Source organism: Podarcis muralis, chromosome 3, assembly GCF_964188315.1.
Source record: "Podarcis muralis chromosome 3, rPodMur119.hap1.1, whole genome shotgun sequence".
NCBI lineage: Eukaryota > Metazoa > Chordata > Lepidosauria > Squamata > Lacertidae > Podarcis > Podarcis muralis.
In genome coordinates, this window is record NC_135657.1 from 30521265 (window position 1) to 30544251 (window position 22987).

The 22987-nt window shown below is 44.8% G+C and overlaps 1 protein-coding gene across 2 annotated transcripts; it reads right to left on the minus strand.

Moving 5' to 3' along the window:
* Positions 1–1503: 1503 nt before the first annotated feature.
* On the minus strand, positions 1504–22383 carry TLR5 (toll like receptor 5). 2 transcript variants are annotated; one of them, XM_028724564.2, is made up of 2 exons: positions 21337–22383; positions 1504–6350 (listed from the first exon to the last, which is right to left on the minus strand). In XM_028724564.2, exons 1-2 carry the CDS (start codon positions 21412–21414, stop codon positions 3714–3716), a joined length of 2715 nt encoding a protein of 904 aa, XP_028580397.2. In that variant the 5' UTR covers positions 21415–22383; the 3' UTR covers positions 1504–3713. The 2 variants fall into 2 exon arrangements, with proteins under 2 accessions (XP_028580397.2, XP_077781735.1); XM_077925609.1 differs by lacking the exon at positions 21337–22383 and adding an exon at positions 12856–13009.
* Between the last annotated feature and the right edge of the window lie 604 nt (positions 22384–22987).

The window sequence follows — 22987 nt, forward strand, 5'->3', positions numbered from 1 at the left end:
CCAGCTCCTGCCAACCTAGCAGTTCAAAAGCACGTCAGTGCAAGTAGATCAATAGGTACCACTGTGGCAGGAAGGTAAACGGCATTTCCATGCACTCTGGCTTCTGTCAAGTGTTCCATTGCACCAGAAGCAGTTTTGTCATGCTGGCCACATGACCTGGAAAGCTGTCTGTGGACAAACACTGGCTCCCTCAACCTAACGGTGAGCTGAGTGCCGCAACCCCATAGTCGCCTTTGACTGGACGTAACCATCCTTTACCTTCTTTTGCCATAGCTCAAAGGGCTTGCTCAGCTCTGTCTGCAGCGCTTCTCAAATGCCTGACAATCAGCTGCCTGCTGGATGCTTGGGAAGTCCTATGCAAAGCCTCTTTCCATCAAGCCCTGCCCTCACTTTCCCTACACCTGATTGTCAGAGGGGCATGACTTGTCCAAAACAGCCTTGTGAGCCAAATGGGGAGGCCTATCTGACCATTCCTTGCCTCTGGTTTTTAAGGGGAAAGACCTCTGGGAAAATTTCAGAATATGTGCAACATACTCAGTACTTGAGATTTATCACCATCCTGCACACACATAATTCCAGAGGAACAAAGTTTAATCATTATTAATTGAATTACATCCATTGTTCCCACTAGGCTTTATGCACTTGCTGCAATTTTGTTCATGGTCATTTACCTGATTCTCTCAAAGAAGAGGCCCTAATAGAATTCCTTCCTTCCTTCCTTCCTTCCTTCCTTCCTTCCTTCCTTCCTTCCTTCCTTCCTTTATTGAATTAAATATCCTGGCTGCTATGCTCATCTTAGTTACTGAGTGAGCAGACCTTGTTTCAGCAGATCTGTTTGCATCACTGAACAACACCGGCTTAGCGGACAGAAAACCCTTTCTCCCCTAAGGCTTCTCAAATTGCTTGTTCTTCCCCAAGCAAACATCCAATCCTTCTTACAACCACCAACCATGTATAAAACCTTTACACCTCCAGCACGGCATAGATTATTTTACCTCTTTGCCTCTCGCTTCTGGTTGCTCGGCTTCCGTGCTGGATGCAACGGGTGGAGCTTCATCAACTCCTCCATCCAGGAAAGGACTGGTGATGAAGGGCTGGGTCGCTCTGGCCCTTGGTCACCACCAGTCCACTGCACTTCTGTGTGAAGGCTGAACCTGCAAGCTCAGCTTAGAGAACAAGTGGCCTGTGGCTGAGGCTTGGATGTCTCCATGGTCTGATGCTACATATCTGTGCTGGACATCTGGCATAAAAACACAGCAGAGGGTGCTGCTGTGGTGCAGGGAAGGAGTGCAACTTTATCTCTTCTATGCCCAGTATAATGGGGATGCAGTGGGCTGCCAGAGGAGGAATGAAGCAACCCCTGCTGCCTCCACTTCTAGGCTGGGGGTGGGGTCTGTGTTTCCTTGTGCCCAGCTCAGAAATACAGTGGTCTGCTAGAAGAGGGTCATCTGCCAGCTCACTCATTTGCCTGGGAGAAATGCTAGGTTACCTATGGAGACCATATGAGGAGGGCAAGACTGATTTATTCCATTTTATTTACTTCCAATAACATTCATAAGCCAGCAGCTCATTAAAACCATATATAAGGAAGGTGTACTATAAAATCAATAAACCATCGTAAAAGTGCAAGATCATAAAATACAAAACAAATTACCAACAGTGAATGTTATTAGGTCTCTTAAAAAGGTTTCCATCAGGCGATAGAATATCAAGAGTCATGGGTGCTAGCTTCATTTCAATAGGAACGGTGTTCCAAATAACTGGTGCCACTGCACGACAAGCCTTTGTTCTCATAGAGACTAAATGAAGACTGATAGCCTGAGTTTCCATTCCCTTTCAAGCTGGTAATGAACATCTGTGAATCGCATAACTAATACCAGCTATAGATGCACAGCATCTCCGGAAGTCATTAAACTCAGTTATGCACTTACGATTTCAGAACTTCACATTAAGCAGCAGTCCCAAGATTTCTGCCTTGAACCAAAAACCTAAATATTTAAATCATTCAGGCACATGTACAATAACCTGATGTCTTTAGGTCTAAGGACATTGCTTGAATATTCCCTTTCTGTATGCACGAGGGGCGAGGAACCTGTGGCCCTACAGATGTTGCTGGACTTTCAGCTCTCATCAGCTCCAGCCTGCACAGCCAATAGTCAGCGATGATGGGAGCTGCAGTCAAACAACATCTGGAAGGTCACATGGTCCCTCTGCCTGCTGTGCAGTCCTTCAAGCTCTTAGGTAGTTTGTTTGAAATACATTCAGGCAGGCACTGGAATTTGTAATGGTCACTACAGTGGTACCTCTGGTTATGAACTTAATTCGTTCAGGAGGTCCGTTCTTAACCTGAAACCGCTCTTAACCTGAGGTACCACTTTAGGTAATGAAGCCTCCCGCTGCCGCCGCACGGCCACAGCGCAATTTCTGTTCTTATCCTGGGGCAAAGTTCTTAACCCGAGGTACTACTTCCGGGTTAGCGGAGTCTGTAACCTGAAGTGTTTGTAACCCGAGGTGTTTGTAACCACTGTATGTTTTAATCTGTATTATGTACACTATATACTAACAGAGGTGCTGAACTTGGTTTCTAAACCAGTTCAAACCTTGAGGTAGTTGACATATAAAAATAGTTCTAATATAGAGTTGTTTAGTTGCTTTTCCCCACGAATGACAAACATTAGTGCGGGGCAGGGCAGGCTAGGCTCCACCCCTGATTCAAAATGAACTCCACAATGCATCGGGGGGGGGGATTTCCTATGGACATTGTAATGAACATACATTGGTGAGGAGTGGAGTTTGCCACCACAATGCCACTTTCCCACTGGAGGTGTCCGCGCATTGCGCATTTGATGGGCAATGAAGGCCCAAAGAGGCCATCATCTTTCACTGATTCAATACTGATATTTTGCAGGAGATAGGCTTAAGCAGAAGTAACCACCTCTGTTAAGATATGAAAAAGTCACAATGGAAAACATGTAGCTATCTCATATTTCAGTTTAAGGCTGTGCACTCACACTGCTTTTCAGTGCCAGGTTTTTAATGCATATTCATGTTATCCAACATGCATATGTATCCCGTACTTTTGTTATAAGATACTATTGTTTGATGCGTCGTTTTCCAAACCAGCTTCACAGTGATTGGAGTCCCTGAGCCATTTCGTCTCTAGCCAAGGTGTGAACACCTTTCTTTAGGGTAAATACATCGTCGTTCCATGAATGCCCACTGGTGTGTACACAAACAGAAATGGACTGGACACTAATTAGGCTGTGTTGATGTGAACAACTGGTCAGGAAAGAGCTTTGAGAACTTCACTGTGCTCTAAGGCAGTAATGCAATTGGCAATATTTTTTCAGGTCTATGGGCAAAGTAGTGGATCCCGCCCCCCCCTCAACTAAGCAACTCAATGATTAACAATCCTTCAACCAACAAAAGCTTACACAGTTGGAGCTCACATAATTGTTACTATAAACATGCAAACTTCCTTCAATTTCAGTCTGGTATGTGCAAGATTCATCAGGTGCAGCATACTGATCTTTGGAAAGTCTTGGCAGTGAAGGAGGAAATGGCACCAAGATCTCCAGAGTGCTCACACAGCCTTCTCAGTGCAGGATTTGCCTCGCTCATGTAGAGGGATTAGGGCTCAGTGTTTAAGGAACAGCATGACACATTTCTCTGACTGGCGGCCATTTCAATGGCCTGGTAGTTAGAATTGCCAACTAAGAGATGGTAATAACTTTCATTTCCAATGTCTTTGATTTCCTCCTCTTGAGTTTCTTCTTCTTCTTCTTCTGTTTCTTTTTTACTTCCTTCTTCTTCAGTATTTGGTGAGAAAGTGCATTTAGAAACCACTCCACATCTTGGGGGTCTTCGGGCCACCTCAAGTATTGACCCCTTTGCAAAAACACTCTGACTGGTTGATACTTCATAAGCTGATATTGTGAAAGTGATCCAGCCACCACCATTATGAGGACGTCTTTCAGGTCACAAAAATACCGACTCTGAGCAAAATTAAAAGCTTCGACGCACCAGCCATCCTTGAGAAACTGCTTTGTCACAATGCAAATTGTCTTCCTACAGTTCCAAATGGCATCACGAATGTTGGTGATGTGATCCTCTCCTGGCAAGAAATCTCGCTCTTCAAAGCAGAGAGCAAATTTGTTTTTATCAGAATACTGGAGGTCTAGGTGCCTTATCAAGGAGTTCTGGACCCACTCAAAATCCTTGCTGCTGTAGCACATGTAGGCATCGTATCTATAGGTCTCTTCCTCCAACGCTGGCTGTTGCTCCTTCAAGAATACTCTTACCACAGTCTTATACCAAATGAAGCAAGTTCCTCTAAAGCGAGCAAAAACAATCACCACCGTTAGGAACATTGTCACAGCAACGGTGGTAAAAATGAAGAGCGACAACTGCAGAGGCTCCAATATCTTGTCTTCATTGCAATCATCAACATTAAACTCATGAAGGCTTTTGCCAGCAAGATCAGGGGGTCCAAAACAAAACCTTTCATCTGGTGACCCAGCTAAGGTGACATTGGTTTGGTTCAGCCACACAATTAGGTCGCTTAAGAGGCAATTACAGTAAAATCTGTTATAGGTGATATCCAGATTGTCCAGAGTTGCAAAGAGCTGAGGATCTGGATAAAGCAGCTGGTTCGAGGATAAGTCAAGTTTCCTGAGGCTCGCAGGAAAAGCACTGTGAGAAATGTAAGTTAAGAGGTTTGAAGCCAAGTTAAGCCTAACCAGTGATACCAGGCCATCAAAGATGCCCTCTGGAAGGAAACTAAGGTAGTTATTATTGAGATGCAGGACCTGAAGCTTGGACAACGCCTTGAACACATCCAAGCACAAACTTCTCTCCCACACAAGCTTCAACATATTGTCTCCAAGATCCAAGTAGAGCAACTGGTTGTCTTCTGCTATATCGTTGTACCTGTAGCAGTAGGAGAAGCGATTATTTCTTAACAAAATATACTGTGTAACTGGGTATCGGAGAAGTTCATAGAGGTCTCCCAGATTGTCCATCCTGTTTCCTCCCATGTCAACATATGTTGAATTTATAGCCACGATTTTGCTGTGGTCTCCAGACTGTATCCGGTTGCTACCTAAAAAAGCATAGCTGAGACTTGGGAGTGTTAAGATTACTTTTAGAGCATTGTCGCTGAGGTCCACAGTGTGAAGGCTTGACAGGCCTTTAAATGGAGCCCTATCAATCACCCCAATATGATTGTGTTGCAGAGCTATAATACGCACATTTAGAAGACCTTCAAAAGTGTAATCCAAGAGTTCTCCCAGCAGATTGTACGACAGGTCTAGGTGTTGTAGGCTCCAGAGACCAAAGAATGCTTCTTTTTGAATTTTATTTATGTTATTTGAGTTGAGATCCAGCAATTCCAGATCACCAAGATATTGAAATACACGTGGGTTAAGAGAAAAGATAAAGCCATGTGAAATATTAAGCAGGCGAAGGCCACTCTGGGCAAGACCTGCAAATGTATTGTTGTTTGGGTCTGGCATGTTATTAAAGCCAAATGATGAGCCCATGGTGTGAGACGACATCTTCAAACCCACAAGTGGTGTTCCCTGAATAGCTGCACAGAATTGCTGGGTTGTTCTTATACCCCAGCCATTGCCACCAACATCCAGCGTATCGAAGACAATGTTTTTGAAAGGATTGCCACAAGTTGCCCAGTCTTGAGAATCTCCTTTAAACAAACCATTAGAATTAAGATTCAACAATGTGAAAGCTTTTCCTTGAAAGCTGTAGAGATCTCCCTCACATATGGTTTCAATGCGGTTTAATTTCAAGTTCAGAAGTGTTAACTTTTGCATGTTGCTCAATGAAGGGTGAGGGTGAAGCCTAGTGATCTTATTGAATGCAAGATCCAGATATTCCAGAGAGACCAAATCTATAAAGTAATCCTTTTCCAGAATGGATTCGTTAAGATCATTATAGTATAGCAGAAGGTTACTTAACTTCCCCAGCCCCCTGAAAGCCTGTGGATCCAGCACAATCATTCTATTGTAAGCTAAATCCAGTTGATGAAGATTTGGCAAATTCCTAAAAGCATTCTTTCCTACTGTGACAGGAGAGACCAGCTGGCTTCCAAGTGACAGAACCGTCAATGTCTCCAGCAGTGGGAAGGATGTGGCATTCACTTGCTGGATGTAATTGAAATTTAGGGAGAGTAAAACAATGCCTTCAGGCAGAGGAGGAACCTGTGTGAAGTTGCACCAGTCGTATTTCACAAGCCTGCCTGTTACGGCACAACGAGGATCTGCATTTATTTCTCTGTATGCAAATATCAGTCCAATGAGAAATAATAGGTGACCATGAAGCATTGTGCTCTTGTCCTAGAGGAGAGAAAAACAGCATTGTAATTCACACAGGACTAGAGAAGGCTGGACTAAACAGCACACAGAGTTTGCTTTACCAGAACTAACCAAAGGCTCTTCTAGCTCAAAAGCCTATTTCCAACAGAGGCCACCCACATGCCCCTGAGCTCATTATTTAATTTAAAGGGATTTGTACAGTTCTTGCTCATCAAAGCCCCTGTGCAATTTAAACAGAATAAGCAGGGTATAAAGTTTATAGAGCACTCTCTGCTGTTGATGATTGGAGGGATGAGATCTCAAGATGGGAGCTTCTATTTAGTCACTATAGCCAATAACTCAGGCGCTGGGGGAACCAGTGGCTTTCAAGATATTGCTGGACTCCCAACTCCTAGCCAGCAAAGGCAGCGGTCTGAGATGATGGAGCTGGGGGTCCATCAACAGCTGGAGAGCACTTGTCCAATATATCAGGGATGGGGAACCTCAGGCCAGGGCCCAAATGCAGATCTCCAGGCCTATCCAACTGGTATCCCACACACACACCACTTTTGCCTCGCTGGAATGCATTTTTTAGCTTAGGACCTGCAAGGACTCTGCTCCTTGACCATGAGTAGCAAGTAACTTCTTTCTACCAGTTTCAGTTGTAGCAATACAGTGGTACCTCAGGTTGCAGACGCTTCAGGTTACAGACTTCAGAAATAGTACCTTGGGTTAAGAACTTTGCTTCAAGATGAGAACAGAAATTGCATGGCGGCGGCATGGCGGCAGTGGGAGGCCCCATTAGCTAAAGTGGTACCTCAGGTTAAGAACGGTTTCAGGTTAAGAACGGACCTCCAGAACGAATTAAGTTCTTAACCCGAGGTACCACTGTAGTTTGTTGCACAGTAGCTGGGCTGAGGGGAAGAACACAACAAAGAGGCTGAAGGGCTCAATGTCTTCCTGATAAGGAAGGGTTGGTTGGGATCCTGGGCTTCCCACACCCATGATAGTTGTTATCTCTTTTCAGTTCATTATGAGTTGTTTGCACAAGCTTCTCACCTGCACAAGCTACATGTTTATGGCAGGGTATAAATCCAGCAACAGATAATATAGAGCTGAATAATTAAACAGGACTGAAAATAATTAGCACTGCTACCACACAATGTTACAGGCTCATGGCCTTTGCTATTAAGGTTGCCCTTTTTACTGTGCAAAGATGGATTTAACAATGTACTACTTCCCTAATCTGCTGGGAGAAATTATTCTTTTCATGTTTCCTATCCCTGTGATACTGCCTGGGCCAGAAGAAGCCCAATATATATTAAGTGGAATATTAATCAAAAAAAAATGAAGGATGAGTAAATGAATCATTGGCAGCTATGGCCACATTCACACCAAATACCCTTAAAGCATCATGGAAGCACTTTAAATTGTCGCGGAGAGATGATCTTGCAACACTTCTGGAGTGCTTAAAGCAGCCTTGCCCAACCTTGTGCACTCCAGAGGTCCTGGACCTTGTATGTTAGTACACTGGTACCTCAGGTTACATATGCTTCAGGTTACATATGCTTCAGGTTACAGACTCCGCGAACCCAGAAATAGTGCTTCAGGTTAAGAACTTTGCTTCAGGATGAGAACAGAAATCGTGCTCCCGCGGTGTGGCAGCAGCAGGAGGCCCCATTAGCTAAAGTGGTGATTCAGGTTAAGAACAGTTTCAGGTTAAGAACGGACCTCCGGAACAAATTAGGTTCTTAACCCGAGGTACTACTATACCAACACCTTGAACTTGTCCCAGTAGCAGTTTGGTAGCCAGTGCAAATCATGCAAGCGGGATGTTTATATGCTGGTGTTAGTTTGTCCCCACAAGCAACCTAGTCATGTTCTGCAGCAGCTGCAAAACTCCTGACCAACCCTCAAGGGTAGCCCCACACTGAGTACCATTGCAATAATCCAACCATGAGGTCACCAGTGCATGGACAACTGTGCTCAAGCTATCTGCAAGACACCAGGTTGGGCAACACTGCTTTCAGCATTCCAGCAGTGCTCAAGATGACCCTTTGGGCTAGTGGTTTAAAGGCTAAGAGGACCCTGCTACTGAAACAAGCTTCCCACCAAGGATGTGAATTGTGGAAGAAACACCACTGTGTTTGATCCTGTGTATATGGATGTGGGCCTTTCAACCAAGGATAGCAAACATAGTGCCCTCCGGATGTTGCAGTCTACAAACTCCCACCAGCCTTCTCAATGCTGAGAACATAAGAGAAGTCATCCTGGTTCCTGTAGTCCAGCGCTATGTTCTCACAATAGCCAACCAGATGCCTATGCCCAAAGCAGGATCTGAGCATAGGTGGGTGATGGGGGTTGTCCTTCACAACATCAGGAGGACACCACGGCAACAACCCCTGCTTTAAACATTAAAGCCATTATCATGGGATGAACCTACAGAATGAGGCTCCTCATAACATGTAAATGGGCATGTTATAGTTTGTGCAGAACACTGTCGTTTGCCAGCACAGGAAGAGCCAGTTTTGTTTTTTAAGAGTTTATTGAGATTATAGCTGGAATAAATGACTGAAAACCGGAGGAATTTTTTTTTTGTCCCCTTCAGCATTATTGTGTTCAAAGTTAATAAGCATAAACTGCTGTGGAACCGAAATCCCTGCAAGCCATCCCATAAATGTATGCTTTTAGGGGGAGCAGGGAGGAGAACTGGGCCATGGGCCAGCAATTAACAAATAGGCCAGTGCCATGAATTATTGATACGGAATTAACTGAAGTGCTGCATTCACAGAATGGGCTGCCAGCATCTTGCACAGACTGCTTTTTGCAAAAGGTTTTCTGCTGGGCAAATGCTTGGGTTGTTTAATTACTAGAAACGTTTGCAGTCTTTTGAAGCAGTACAGATATCACTTAAGAGTTTATATTTGTGACAAAATAAAGAGCAACCTGCCTTTTTTACTGCTAATCTGGACGGCATATTGGAATGGCTCTAACCCCAGATCAGGTTTAATCCAAAGCCACCAGCAGCACGGAGAAGGGTTTTGGGGAATGTGTGGGCAAACCAATTGCACACCAGTCACTTCATTGTCCATTTTGGCTATTAAAAACCTGACAGCAGAAGTTCCCTCTCCTTTTTTTCTTTTCTTCAGGCATTCCCATTTCTCCAATGCGCAAATTCCATTCATCCCCAGTCAACATGCCAATGCAGTGATTATGGAAAATGTAACCCAGATGGCACCTGAAAGGCCACATTTTCTCCTTATCAGCTGCAAAGTAAAAGGAGGACCGCCTAAAAAGCATAAATTGTCAACCTCATCATATTAAAAAAACCCAAAAGTTTACTGCCCCAAGCTCATTTTAAAAAGAAACTATGGACAAGGTGATTCACTAACAACTGCAATTTCTGGATGCCTATCAGATGGGTTAATGGAGGTTGAACACATGAACTCAGTAAAGGCTGTTAACTGATATTCTTCCACCCTGACTGGGAGATGCTGGTGACTCAGGAACTGTTAGTTAATAGGAACATAAGGAAGACAGACTACTGCAACACACTGAACACGGGCCTGCGCACAACGACTGTTCAGAAGCCTCAGCCAGTGCAGAATGCAGTAGCAAACACAGTGAGGAAGGCTGTGACAAATATATTATATTGTCACATCAAATCTGCATTGACTGCCAATGTGCATCCAATTACAATTCAAGATGCTGGTTGTTACCTAATATTATGCATAGCCCAATGATAGCACTACCTGTGTTTGGTTTTCTTTGGATGGAGGTCATTGGAGGCTGGTTGGTGCTTTGCAATATTTGTGTTTATTTACAAATATACAAGTTACAAATATATATGGGGGTCTCATCCACATGGCTTCTTCTTGTGCAAGCAGGAGGCCTCCACCTACAGATTCAGCAGTCTCTGTGTGAATGAGGCTGCCCATCAACACTCACTCACCTTTGATGTACATCCTTAATGTACATGCTGTTCTTGGCAAGGCTTTCATACCAGACTTGAAATACAAGATTCCTTGTCCCCCAGTGAAAATATTATTAGTGGGAGTACAGCCTCAAAGAACAAAGAGAGCCAACAGTGCCCTCCAGATGTTGATGGATTACAATTCCCATCATCCCTGACCATCAGCCATGGAGGTTGGGCCTGATGGTCCAACAACATTGGTGGTGGTGGTGGTGGGATTATCACCTTGGCTCAGAAACATCAAGCTGAAGATCTAGATGTGATCAAAAGCATTTCTACAGAGCCATAAATTAGCGACACTGAACAAACCACAGATGCACACAAAGAGGAACTTGGGCATACTGCTGAGCTTGTAAAAACTGACCTGCACTGCTTGCACAAGACACAACCAGAATCAAGCTGTTCTAAGCCAACAGTGACTTCAGCTTTACCGCCCCCCCTCCCTGCCCCCACCAGAGAGCTGGGAAGCATGTGCAACAGGGTGTCTGCCCAGTTCCTTCCCTTTCACCAACTCTATCTTCCATGGCTTAAGCAACAGCAGGAGTCAAACATGTCCTTTTTGCACGGCCATTCTGAATTCTGAATGGGGATGGGTAAAAAAAGAAAAGAAAAGAGGCCTCAGGAGGTTGGGTTTTGGACAAAGGAGTGGCACCATAGTGTGGGGATGTGTGCATGCGCACCCACCAAGACTTATCCTGACAGCTCTTCTGCTCAAAATAGTTCCCTACCCAGCTGGTTCCCCTGCAGATCTGAGATGTGTAGAGGCGCCTCCCTATTTGTGCATGATCGATATGTGTATGATGTTTTCAGCACCGCAAGGGGACGGGGCAGGGGCAGAACGAGGTGGGGTGGGCTTACGCACATCCTGCTAATGCACCCTGTGCCTCGGAATGTAATTGCTGCGTAAATAGGAAGCCGCACTTGTAAATGTGCATCTGGAAAAGAAGCTGCAGGGAATTTTGAGCAGAAAAGCAGCTAGTTGGGAAAGGGTTAAGTATTCCTCCTCCCCTTCTCCTTAACCCACTGCCATTACTCTCTTCAATATCTTTGCCTTCCAGCATGCTTTTCAGTTAAAAAAACAAAAACATTATTATTATTATTATTATTATTATTATTATTATTATTTGAATTTATATACCGCCCTGTACCCAGAGGTCTCAGGGTGGTTCAGACTAGTAATTACTTGTCCCTAATTCTTAAAACAGTCTCACCACAAACTATAGCAAATACAGAATACTGTTTGCAACCAAAATACAATATTATAACCAAACCAATATACCGATGCCATCCTTTCCAATATCAAAGATGTAATGAGACTTAACATTATCATATATTCTTGGTGCCTCAGACTGAGTTAGACTGTTTCTATTCCAAAAAGAAAATAAACATGGGGTGGGGAAGGGAATTTATTTTCCCCCACCCCGTGAGATTCAAAGTGGTTTACCAAAAAGAAAATACAAAAAAATTACCAGCAAGAAAAATTAACAACAATTTAAAACCATTCTGCCTAATAACTACTTGATCTTGTTACTGAAATTGGTCTGAGTTCTTGACATGCCCGTGATCTTGCTCAGTGACTTGCAAATGCAGAGACAGAAAATGGGGTGGGGGGAGAGGTAGAGAAATTAAATGCCATATTCAAACACACCAGTTTATGTTATTGTATCTGATTAACATTTAGTCCCCATCCTTCCTAATATAGCTTCATACAAATCATGAGCAAATTGAGCAATTAAATGAGCTATGTAACTTGTACTATTTTCTGAAACAGTAAAGCTGTCATATAGTATTTAAGAATTTATAGAGTTATATAGCTCATATTCTTAAGTAGTGGAAAGGCTCCGTTTAGCTATATCACAGCATGTTTTATGGTGATAACTTTAACCTTAGGCAGGCACCCTTGCAATCCTGTTTTAGATGCCTGCTAAAACTTTTCCAGGCACATAATTTAGCTACATATACTTGTTTTTAAAGGTTGCTGATCTATGTAACTGATTTTTCTCCCTCCCTCTCTCTCTACCCACTTACCGTATTTTTCGCTCTATAAGACACACTTTTTCCCTCCTAAAAGGTAAGGGGAAATGTGTGTGCGTCTTATGGAGCGAATGCAGGAGCCTTCATCCCGCTGCCCTGAAGAGGCTGCACAGCTATCGCAAAAGCCAGAAGAGCAAGAGGGATCAGTGCGCACCGATCCCTCTTGCTGTTTTGGCTTCAGGGATAGCCACGCAAAGCCTCTTGAGCGCAGCGGGAGCGCTCCTGCCTCTTCATTCAAGAGGCTTTGTGTTGCTTTCTTGTTTTCGTCCTCTAAAAATTAGGTGCGTCTTATAGTCAGGTGCGTCTTATGGAGCGAAAAATAAGGTAGCAGTTGTTTGATTCAGGTGTTTATAAATGAATCTCAAACAAAGAACAAGTAAATTAGTGCGCACTTTTGCTGAAGAGAAATAGCCAGTGTAGAAGTCAGAAACCTGATCTCAAAGATCCACTGAGAGCAACCTTTTAATTGTCCAGAAATATAGTCCAGCCTGATCTAAAGGCTTAAGGAGTGCGGTAAGTATCAACCCCTACTAATCTTACCCATCTGTACAACAATCCTATGCTGTAGTTCAAAGTGGGGAAATCCAGGCTTGTGACATGAATGTGGCCCTCTGTGCCTCTCAATCTGGCCCTTCAGGCTCTCTCCAGCCACACTGCCTCCCCCAGTTGCACCCCTCACCAGCTCTGCTTCACACTTTTGCCTGACTGGAGAAGAGAGGTGTATTTTTTCCGCTCACTTTTGCCTGTGGCCCTGCCCACTACTGATATGTGGCCTATGGAAATTTGCCCAGAAGGGGAATGCAGTACTTTGACCAAAACAGATTACTCACCCCGATATTGATCCACTGCTGCTCCTGTTTCCATACAGGGAATCGGCTACTTGCCAGATCTGCTTTGGGTGGGGCTAAGGTTCCCCCAGTTAATAGGTGACCTTTCAGCCAGTGGATCGTATCTGCCCCTAGCAAACAGGAGGGCCATTTGCCCTGCTCCCACAAATATTGGCAAGAATACACAGCTCACATTGCAACAGTCAAGGTCCAGCCAGGCCCTACATTCTCATTCCCCACTAAAGAGGAAAGTATTAAAGCAGGCATAGGCAAACTCCGGCCCTCCAGATGTTTGGGACTACAATTCCCATCAACCCTGACCACTGGTCCTGCTAGCTAGGAATGATGGGAATTGCAGTCCCAAACATGTGGAGGGCCGGAGTTTGCCTATGCCTATCAGCCTTCTGAGATTTAAAAAAAAATAAAAATCCAGTGTGACTCAGAGAACAGTTCTCTTTTTTTAACAGGAACGTGACATGTTTAAAAGGGATCTATCCATAGAGACACTTTATGCACACAATATGAGTCAAATAGGTTTCCTATCTAAAATATTCCAGAGATTTAGCAAACTTCAAGCTGATGATTTCATTTGGGAGTGAGGGTGGTTTGAATTGGAAAGGACTGGATCCTGCACTATTAGTAAAGGCACGTCAAAATTGCATTAAAGGGGAATGCAATACATTGTAAGGGAAACTTCAATTTCTACACTTGATTAATAAATTTGGTGTGAAGGACATAGGGTCAGAATGCATCCAGCACACCATAGTTTTACACACACACTCCCAGTACATACAAGTCATTCAAGGCTGGATAGTGTACGGCTCTGGAACTGATTTTGAGAGTTCACCAGAGCATAGGGGGGCTGCAAGGGAGAAGAGAGGAGGGGAAAGTTCTGTTCTGCTAGTGCACATCTCTTGCATTGGATAACATCCCATATTTGGGGCTTTAAATACTTAAAGTCCAAACATGCCCCGTCTCTGTGTGCAGGTGTGATTTGAGCTCCAAGCCTTAAATTAAACAGTTTAAAGAAATCAGATAGTTGCTATGCCTTCAAGAGCTAAGAATACAGCAGCTTTTTGTCTAGCTTTGCAAAAGAAAATATTTATATTATGCAAGGAAGATGATCCAGGATTAGTGGCACGAAAGGTAATAGCTGACGAGATTAAAAACACTCACACAACAATGAACACTCATGGTAGTCTAGCTATTCCAGATTACATGTATTTTATACTTAGGGTCTGTCACCCAATTACAGTAATTGTGGTCAACCAAACAACAAGATGTGATACAAAATATCCAGTTATTTTTTCATATGAGTAAAACACTAGTTTTCAAGCAAAAAGCATTCAAATTGTTGCAAACCACCCTAAGTGGTGTATGAAAATAAGGAGGGCTGGAAAAAAATGTTACAAACAGTAATAAAACTGTTCTATTTTAAAGGAGCAACATTGCAGTCATTAAAGTTGAGAAAATAAGCTTGAAAATGAGTCAGCAATGCCTGCTGAACTTCCAAGTGCTAGGGATGTGGCTGAGTAAAATTCCAAGGCTTCACCAAAATCCTTTCTCTTCCCTTGACTAACAAACACAGAAGTGATTTGAAAGCATGAGAAAATTCTGACCGATTGATAATGCAATAAAAATTGCCTGACACTGATACCTATCTGGAATGGTTTACTCAGACACTGAATTTGTCTTGTTCCTTGTTCTCACTGACAAACCCATCTGAACACTTCCCCTTTAATAAACACGTTGAACAATACTAGGAAGTTGTCTTAAGAATGTAATATGGAACACCCAAAAGAAACAAGTTACTGTCTTTCTTTTTCATCAGCTGCAAAGATGTTACCTGTATTATTGTAACTTGTTGAAATTCTGGTTAGTAAGTTCGTTCTGTACATTACTCAATTACAGTTTGCTCTGTAATGGAAGCAGAATGGAACAGCAGCTGCTCCTTGTCCAAGTGTTCCCCTTAAGCTAAATTCATTGGCAAAGCACATCAATACACGGTAAGCTAAGGTATAACTTTAGGACACAAATCAAGGAAACATGAGATCAAGGGAAGGATTCACTTAAGGACTCCTGTCACCATAGGAAGAGACTTCTGCTATAGGGATTCCCCACTCTCCTCCCCAGCACACACCTGGTGCACCCTAAAATAGGATTCAAGGGAGTTGGGTGAACCCCCAGAACAGCATGCAGAGTGGAGACGATCATTCCACCTGGAAAGCTGCAAGGATGGAAATAGCCTATAACTTACTGTAGTATAAGGCAGTGAAAGGAACAGAGACAATCCTATAATGGTACTCATTACTTGGACACTACTTATCTCTCCTGAGCTTTCTAAAGCCATGTATGCACACTGGGATTTAGAAAGAGAAAGCAGTAGTACCCACCCTAATCTAGCTAAAATACATACATGAATTGCACCCATTTGAAAATCATTCATAACATCAAAAAGCTGGTGGGGCTGATACAGCATTACTGCTGATCATTAATTGATGAGATTAGGCATGCACAGCCCCAGCCACTGAACATGCGCACCACTGGATTGGAGGTCCATGCTAGGACTGAAATCTGGATGCAAGGCTGGTACATTTATTTCTGTAGTGGGGAACTTCAGGCCCAGGGGCCTTAGCTACGTCCTGGCTGGACTACTGCAACACACTCTACATTAGGCTGCCTGAACACTTTTAAATGTTCAGAAGCTTCAGCTGGTCCAGACTGCTGCAGTTGGACTGCTGACTGGGGCCACTTACAGGGAGCATATTTCTCCCTTGTTAAAAAAACTTGGTCTGTTTCTGGTCTGCTACTGGTCTGTTTCTGGGCACAATTCAATGTGCAGGACCTATGAAGGCCCATATGGCTTGGGCCCAGGCTGCCTGAAAGGCTATATCTCCCTGTCTGGGTGCTAAGATCCTCAGGTGAGCACCTTCTCTTGGACCCATAGGCATCAAAAGCACAGCTGGTGGTGAAACGAGAGCGAGCCTTTTCTGTGGCTGCTCCCATTTAGTGGAATTCCCACCCAAGAGAGGCTGGATTGTCTTTGCTGTCCTTCTGCCAGCAGGCTAGCAACTTCCTATTCTGACAGGACTTTGATAATTCAGGAGCAGATAATGCCGCTCACTGGGCTGCCGTTAGGGCAAACTGCATTTTAACTGCTAGCATTTTAACGTGTTTTGGTGTGCTTTAATTATTGCTTTTCAGTAGTGTGTTTTTATTAACTTTGTATTTTACAAAGTTGTTCTTAAATGTTGTGAGCTGCCTTGGATTCCTATGTGGGAGAAAGGTGGGATATAAATATATTAGATGAATAAATATAAAAAATAAATATCTGTCCGGTCCTCAGAACTCTTTGCAGGCCACACTCCTCACAGACCCACTTTGCACCCTGGTCTTTTTGTCCAGATGGAATGTGTCCTTGAACTCTGATCATGCCTAGTTTGGATGGCGGACAGAGAGGATTGTGTAGAAGCTAGTACACTGTGCAAAGGTAGTGTTTCCATGCCCCCATCCACGTTTGCCTCTGGCCCCACCAACCTCTGTCAAGTGCCTCTCAGGTGGCTGTCCATAAGAGAAGGTGGCTCAGGGGTCTGAACCCTGCTTAACCTCTTGAACCTGTGCTAGTAACTGGCTGACTGACCGAACCCAAAGGGTGCTCATCAATGGTTCCTCTTCATCCTGGAGAAGAGTGACTAGTGGGGTGCCACAGGGTTCTGTCTTGGGCCCGGTCTTATTCAACATCTTTATCAAAGACTTGGATGATGGACTCAAGGGCATCCTGATCAAATTTGCAGATGACACCAAACTGGGAGGGGTGGCTAACACCCCAGAGGACAGGATCACACTTCAAAACGACCTTGACAGATTAGAGAACTGGGCCAAAACAAACAAGATGAACTTTAACAGGGAGAAATGTAAAGTATTGCACTTGGGCAAAAAAAATGAGAGGTACAAATACAAGATGGGTGACACCTGGCTTGAGAGCAGTACATGTGAAAAGGATCTAGGAGTCTTGGTTGACCACAAACTTGACATGAGCCAACAGTGTGACGCGGCAGCTAAAAAAGCCAATGCAATTCTGGGCTGCATCAATAGGAGTATAGCATCTAGATCAAGGGAAGTAATAGTGCCACTGTATTCTGCTCTGGTCAGACCTCACCTGGAGTACTGTGTCCAGTTCTGGGCACCACAGTTCAAGAAGGACACTGACAAACTGGAACGTGTCCAGAGGAGGGCAACCAAAATGGTCAAAGGCCTGGAAACGATGCCTTATGAGGAACGGCTAAGGGAGCTGGGCATGTTTAGCCTGGAGAAGAGGAGGTTAAGGGGTGATATGATAGCCATGTTCAAATATATATAAGGATGTCATATAGAGGAGGGAGAAAGGTTGTTTTCTGCTGCTCCAGAGAAGCGGACACGGAGCAATGGATCCAAACTACAAGAAAGAAGATTCCACCTAAATATTAGGAAGAACTTCCTGACAGTAAGAGCTGTTCAACAGTGGAATTTGCTGCCAAGGAGTGTGGTGGAGTCTCCTTCTTTGGAGGTCTTTAAGCAGAGGCTTGACAACCATATGTCAGGAGTGCTCTGATGGTGTTTCCTGCTTGGCAGGGGGTTGGACTCGATGGCCCTTGTGGTCTCTTCCAACTCTATGATTCTATGATTCTATGATTCTATAGTAACTTAGGTCCTCAGCATAATAAGAGAAGGCTAATATTTTCCTGTTTTAGGGGACAAGAAGAACCACTGGACAAAAGCTTGAATAACAGGTTTAAACAAAATCTACTGGGTGTCAGAGTCTACAATAGAGATGCTGGGGTTTCATATATTAACACCCTGCTCCCAATCTCCAAAAAGGTTTGAAATATGACCTTTCAGTATCAAGCTGCATCTACAGAAGAACATTCAGTTCTCTAGCCATTCGGATGCATCCACACTCCCAAAGGCTGCATAAATCATCCTTCTCTTAGAAGCCAGCAGGAAAGAACAATCCAGCAAGTTTAACTTCTGCAATTCTCAGTTTGCTGTGATGAGCCAGCAAGATAAGATTCGCTTGCCTTTCATGTTTTGATCAGAAACTTCCATAGAGCAGAGGTAGGGAACCTGTGGCCTTCCAGTTGTTGTTGGACTCCAGGTGTTGTCTCATCAAACCCAGCCAGGATGGCCAAGGGCCAGGGATGGTGGGAATTAGGCTCCAACGACATATGGAGAGACATAGGCTTCTCAACCTTGAAAGCAAATATGACCACCCTCCCCTGTGTGGGCACAGATACTGCATGCAATAGAAAAAAATATGAAAAAGTAAAAGCAGACAAATAATTACAAAATGATAAGACCTACAGAACTATGGGGGGGAGGGGACAGCTTAAAGTACACACAAGAATAGATTAAATGTTTTCCAATATTTACATGCACATGAATTATTGTCGACCAGTGTAATAGCCTCTACCAATAACATTATATAAACAAAGGCAACAGACAACAGACAAAGACCAGACTCTGCCTTGTGCCTTGCTTACTCTAACACACCTTTCTTTCTTTCTTTCTTTCTTTCTTTCTTTCTTTCTTTCTTTCTTTCTTTCTTTCTCTTTTTGCCCCAAACAGCTGCAGGGTCTGCAATCTGCTTCAGTGGGAAACTGGCATCAGGTGACAAGGGAGCAGTTTCTTGCCTCTGACATTTTCTCTCACTAAACACCACCACACTAAACACTGCCTTTTCCCTCATGCAGAAAAAAGATAACAGGTCCTTGCATCACTTTCCTCATGGGGAAAGATTCAGGTACATAGCCACGTTGGTCTGACGCAGTCAAAATATATATATAAAAAAATTGTCCAGTAGCACCTTAGAGAACAACTAAATTTGTTCTTGGTATAAGCTTTCATGTGCATGCACACTTCTTCAGATACACTGAAACAGAAGTCATCAGACCCTTATATATAGTGGGAGGGTGGGGTGGAGTTTTTCTAAGGAGGGTAGTAGGAGATGGGTGATTGACTCAATGGGGAAAAAGAGCAGCTTGGGGTAGTGACAGTTGATTTTAAAGGGAAGTCTGTTAAGAAACCTCTCTACTTCATCAGCTGTCCACACCTTTTGCAGCTGATGTAGGTTAAAAAAACCCAAAATAAATCACCAGTAACTTAAACAACTACAGTACTGGCGTTTGGCCTGAAGTCCATCCAGCAACCCAGGTTGGTCGATATGTATGGTATTGTTTAAAGGTAAAGGTAAAGGTACCCCTGCCCGTACGGGCCAGTCTTGACGGACTCTAGGGTTGTGCGCCCATCTCACTCAAGAGGCCGGGGGCCAGCGCTGTCCGGAGACACTTCCGGGTCACGTGGCCAGCGTGACAAGCTGCATCTGGCGAGCCAGCGCAGCACACGGAACGCCGTTTACCTTCCCGCTAGTAAGCGGTCCCTATTTATCTACTTGCACCCGGGGGTGCTTTTGAACTGCTAGGTTGGCAGGCGCTGGGACCGAACAACGGGAGCGCACCCCGCCGCGGGGATTCGAACCGCCGACCTTTCGATCGGCAAGCCCTAGGCACTGAGGCTTTTACCCACAGCGCCACCCGCGTCCCTATGGTATTGTTTACGAGGGAGCAAAATTAGATATAAAAAGAACAACTCTGAAGGCACTGTTCCAACAGTCATGGAACAAGAGGCAAGTCCTCTTGTGGGTCAGGAGTTGGTTAAGCAGCAGGAAAAACAAAGTAGGAATAAATGGACAGTTCTCTGAATGGGGAGATGTAGAAAGTGGAATCAACCAAGAATCAGTATTGGGACCTGTGCTTTTTAACTTATTCATAAACGGGTTAGGGGTGAGCAGTGAGGCGGCCAAATTTGCTGATGATACTAAATTGCTCAGGATTGTTAAAACAAAAAAGAGATTGTGGAGAGCTCCAAAAGGACCTCTCCCAACTGAGTGAATGGGCAGTAAAATGACAGATTCAATTCAATGTAAACAAGTGACCAGGAACAAGATCTTGGGGTTGTAGTAGAGAGCTTGATGAAGAGGCTAACATGGCTGATGAGAAAAAGGCAAATTCCATGCTACGAATCAGTAGGAAGGGAACTGAAAAATAAAACTGTTGCTATCATAATGCCGCTATACAAACCTATAGTGTAACTACATTTGGAATACTGTGTAGTGTGTGCATTTCTTTCCCCCTCACCTCGAAAAGGATATTGTAGAGTTAGAAAAGGTTCAGAAAAGGGCAACCCAAATGATCAAGAGGATGGAGTAACTTCCCCTCTGAGGAAAGGTTGCAGCATTTGGGGCTTTTTAGAAAAGATAAGATAAAAGGTTAAGAGAAAAAATAAGAGGTGACTTCATAGAGCTTTACAAAATTATGCATGGCATGGTGAAGGGGGTAGTATAACTCTCTCTAGTATAATGCTAGAACTCGTGGCCGTCCAATGAAGCTGAACGCTGGAAGATTCGAGTGTTGTGAAATCCTTAAGGTTATATTTACCAATGGGCATTTTGCAATCTAAGGCAGAAGCGTTCTGCTTAAATCATTGTGGCCATTTCCCTTCACGGTACGGTTACCAAATCTTGCTTAGAACAGCAGGCTGTTCTTAAACAGCATTTTACTACGCCCCCAACACCTCCATGTTCCTTCCCCAAACTAGGGGCACCAAAAGGTGAAGTATGGCTCAAGTGCTAAGGAAATATGCAGCATCTTGCTCCCATCCCAGATATGTAGCCCAGCACACAGGCAGATGGTGGGGGGGGATGAGCTCCAACAGTATTCAGGGGTGCTTTCTTCATTTCATTTCTTTCAGGCATTCCTCTCAGAGTTAAGCTCTTTCGCTCTCCCGCCACATGTGCACGTTTGGTGGTGAAACTTCACATGGAAATACAGTGGTACCTCTGGTTAAGAACTTAATTCGTTCTGGTGGTCCGTTCTTAACATGAAACTGTTCTTAACCTGAAGCACCACTTTAGCTAATGGGGCCTCCCGCCGCCGCCGTGCGATTTCTGTTCTCATCCTGAAGCAAAGTTCTTAACCCGAGGTACTATTTCTGGGTCAGCGGAGTCTGTTACCTGAAGCATCTGTAACCTGAAGCGTCTGTAACCTGAAGCGTCTGTAACCTGAGGTACCACTGTACACTTTAAACATGCTCAGAGGCACTAGCTCATTTGGCCCTCCTGAGACTAAGGCTGTCTCTCAAGGAGGGAATAGTAGCTTACCTTGGGTTGTTTCCTATATTCCTTCCCGGGCTCTGCGTCCCATGACAGAAGGGAGAAAAGTGAAGAGGAGGTGACCATGGCCGCAAGCAGAGACTCTGTGGCAGAGGCGGGGAGAAGGCGTCCCTCCAAGCCAGACGTTTCCTAGCTTACGCCTCGCCCACCCACTGCCACCCGCACACCTTCGAGGGCCAGCGAGGAGTCCGACGGAGCAGGTGCCTCGCGCTGCCCTACCTGGACGCACCTGGATGCAAAGCAGGGGCCCGACGCGACCACTGAGCAACGGGAGGGGCAGAAGCCGCCTAGGCAGAGACCCCTCCCCTCTAACGAACAATATAGGGCTTCCTCCCACCCCCCACTGTCCCGTGGCCAACTAGTTCCGCCCAAGAGGGTGGCAAAAGCCAAGCGCCCCCTCAGAGAAGCGACCAAACGGTGCCTGTGCGCCTAACTCTCCAGGCATGGTCACTCCTCCTCGACCCTCCTGAGGACTAGCTACGTGCGCTTGCTGCATTCAGCCCCCTCTTTCGTCACAAGGCGAATGCAGGGCAGAGGCGCCGCCCTCTTCCTTGAATCTTCCCCTCGTTAATCCTTCCGCCGCTCTGCAAACTGGAAGTGTAGAAATAGGAAAGGCGCCTGTTTTTCGAGCCTGTAGGGGACTCTGTGTTTTTTAGCAGAGAAGACGCTCTTTTCTTGTCCGGGAGCCGCGTCGACTGCGCGGCCGCTTTCCGGGCCCATCCTCCCTGAGAGCTTAGAGTTGGCGTCGCAGGAAAAGAAAGCCCCCCTCCCCACCCTGGTGGGTTTGCACAAGGCAGGAAGGCTTAACACTGCCACAAAAGAACTGCCCCAACTTTTAAGGAAGGCGACGGACCGGGTGAGCGGCCCGCGCTTTCTCTGTATGTCAACACTGCAGCGAGGATCCTGGCAATGGATCCTCTGCGCAGCCCTGACAGGAAATCGTGCGCTTCTCCAGGCAGTCAGGGAACAACAAATTCCAAAGGGCGAAATTCAGGTGCTGTTGGGGCTCCTGCAGAAAGTCGGCCTAAGGCCAGTTGAGGCGTGCTAGAGACCACTGGAATTAACTATTCTCCCAGGATACCTTTAAAACACATTCCAAGCACATTCCTTTCCCCCAAAGAATTCTGGGCACTGTAGTTTAAGGGTTGCTGGGAACTGTAACTCAGAGGTGTGAACTACATCGCTCAGAATTATTTGAGGGGAAAGATAGTGCTTCGAATATACAGTGGTGCCTCGGGTTAAGTACTTAATTCGTTCTGGAGGTCTGTTCTTAACCTGAAACTGTTCTTAACCTGAAGCACCACTTTTAGCTAATGGGGCCTCCTGCTGCTGCTGCGCTGCCGGAGCACGATTTCTGTTCTCATCCTGAAGCAAAGTTCTTAACCTGAGGTACTATTTCTGGGTTAGTGGAGTCTGTAACCTGAAGCGTATGTAACCCGAGGTACCACTGTATTATTAAAAGTCCAGTGAGTATGCATCCAAAGGATTGCATGCTCTATAAAATCTCTAACATGTTCCCAGCATCTTCTTCTTTCTTCTTCTTTGGCGATCACTCGTAGCCGAGAGATTGTCTTCCATAAACAAGGTTTTAACAATGAGTCCGTAGGTGACTGTGGAGGCCAATTCTGGACCTGATTAT

Coding starts and splice junctions, on each gene's coding strand:
- TLR5 (XM_028724564.2), bottom strand. CDS start 21,414: ATGGTCACCTCCTCTTCACTTTTCTCCCTTCTGTCATGGGACGCAGAG. Junction 6,351..21,336: donor AATATAGGAAACAACCCAAG/GTAAGCTACTAT, acceptor TCTCTCCTCTAG/GACAAGAGCACAATGCTTCA.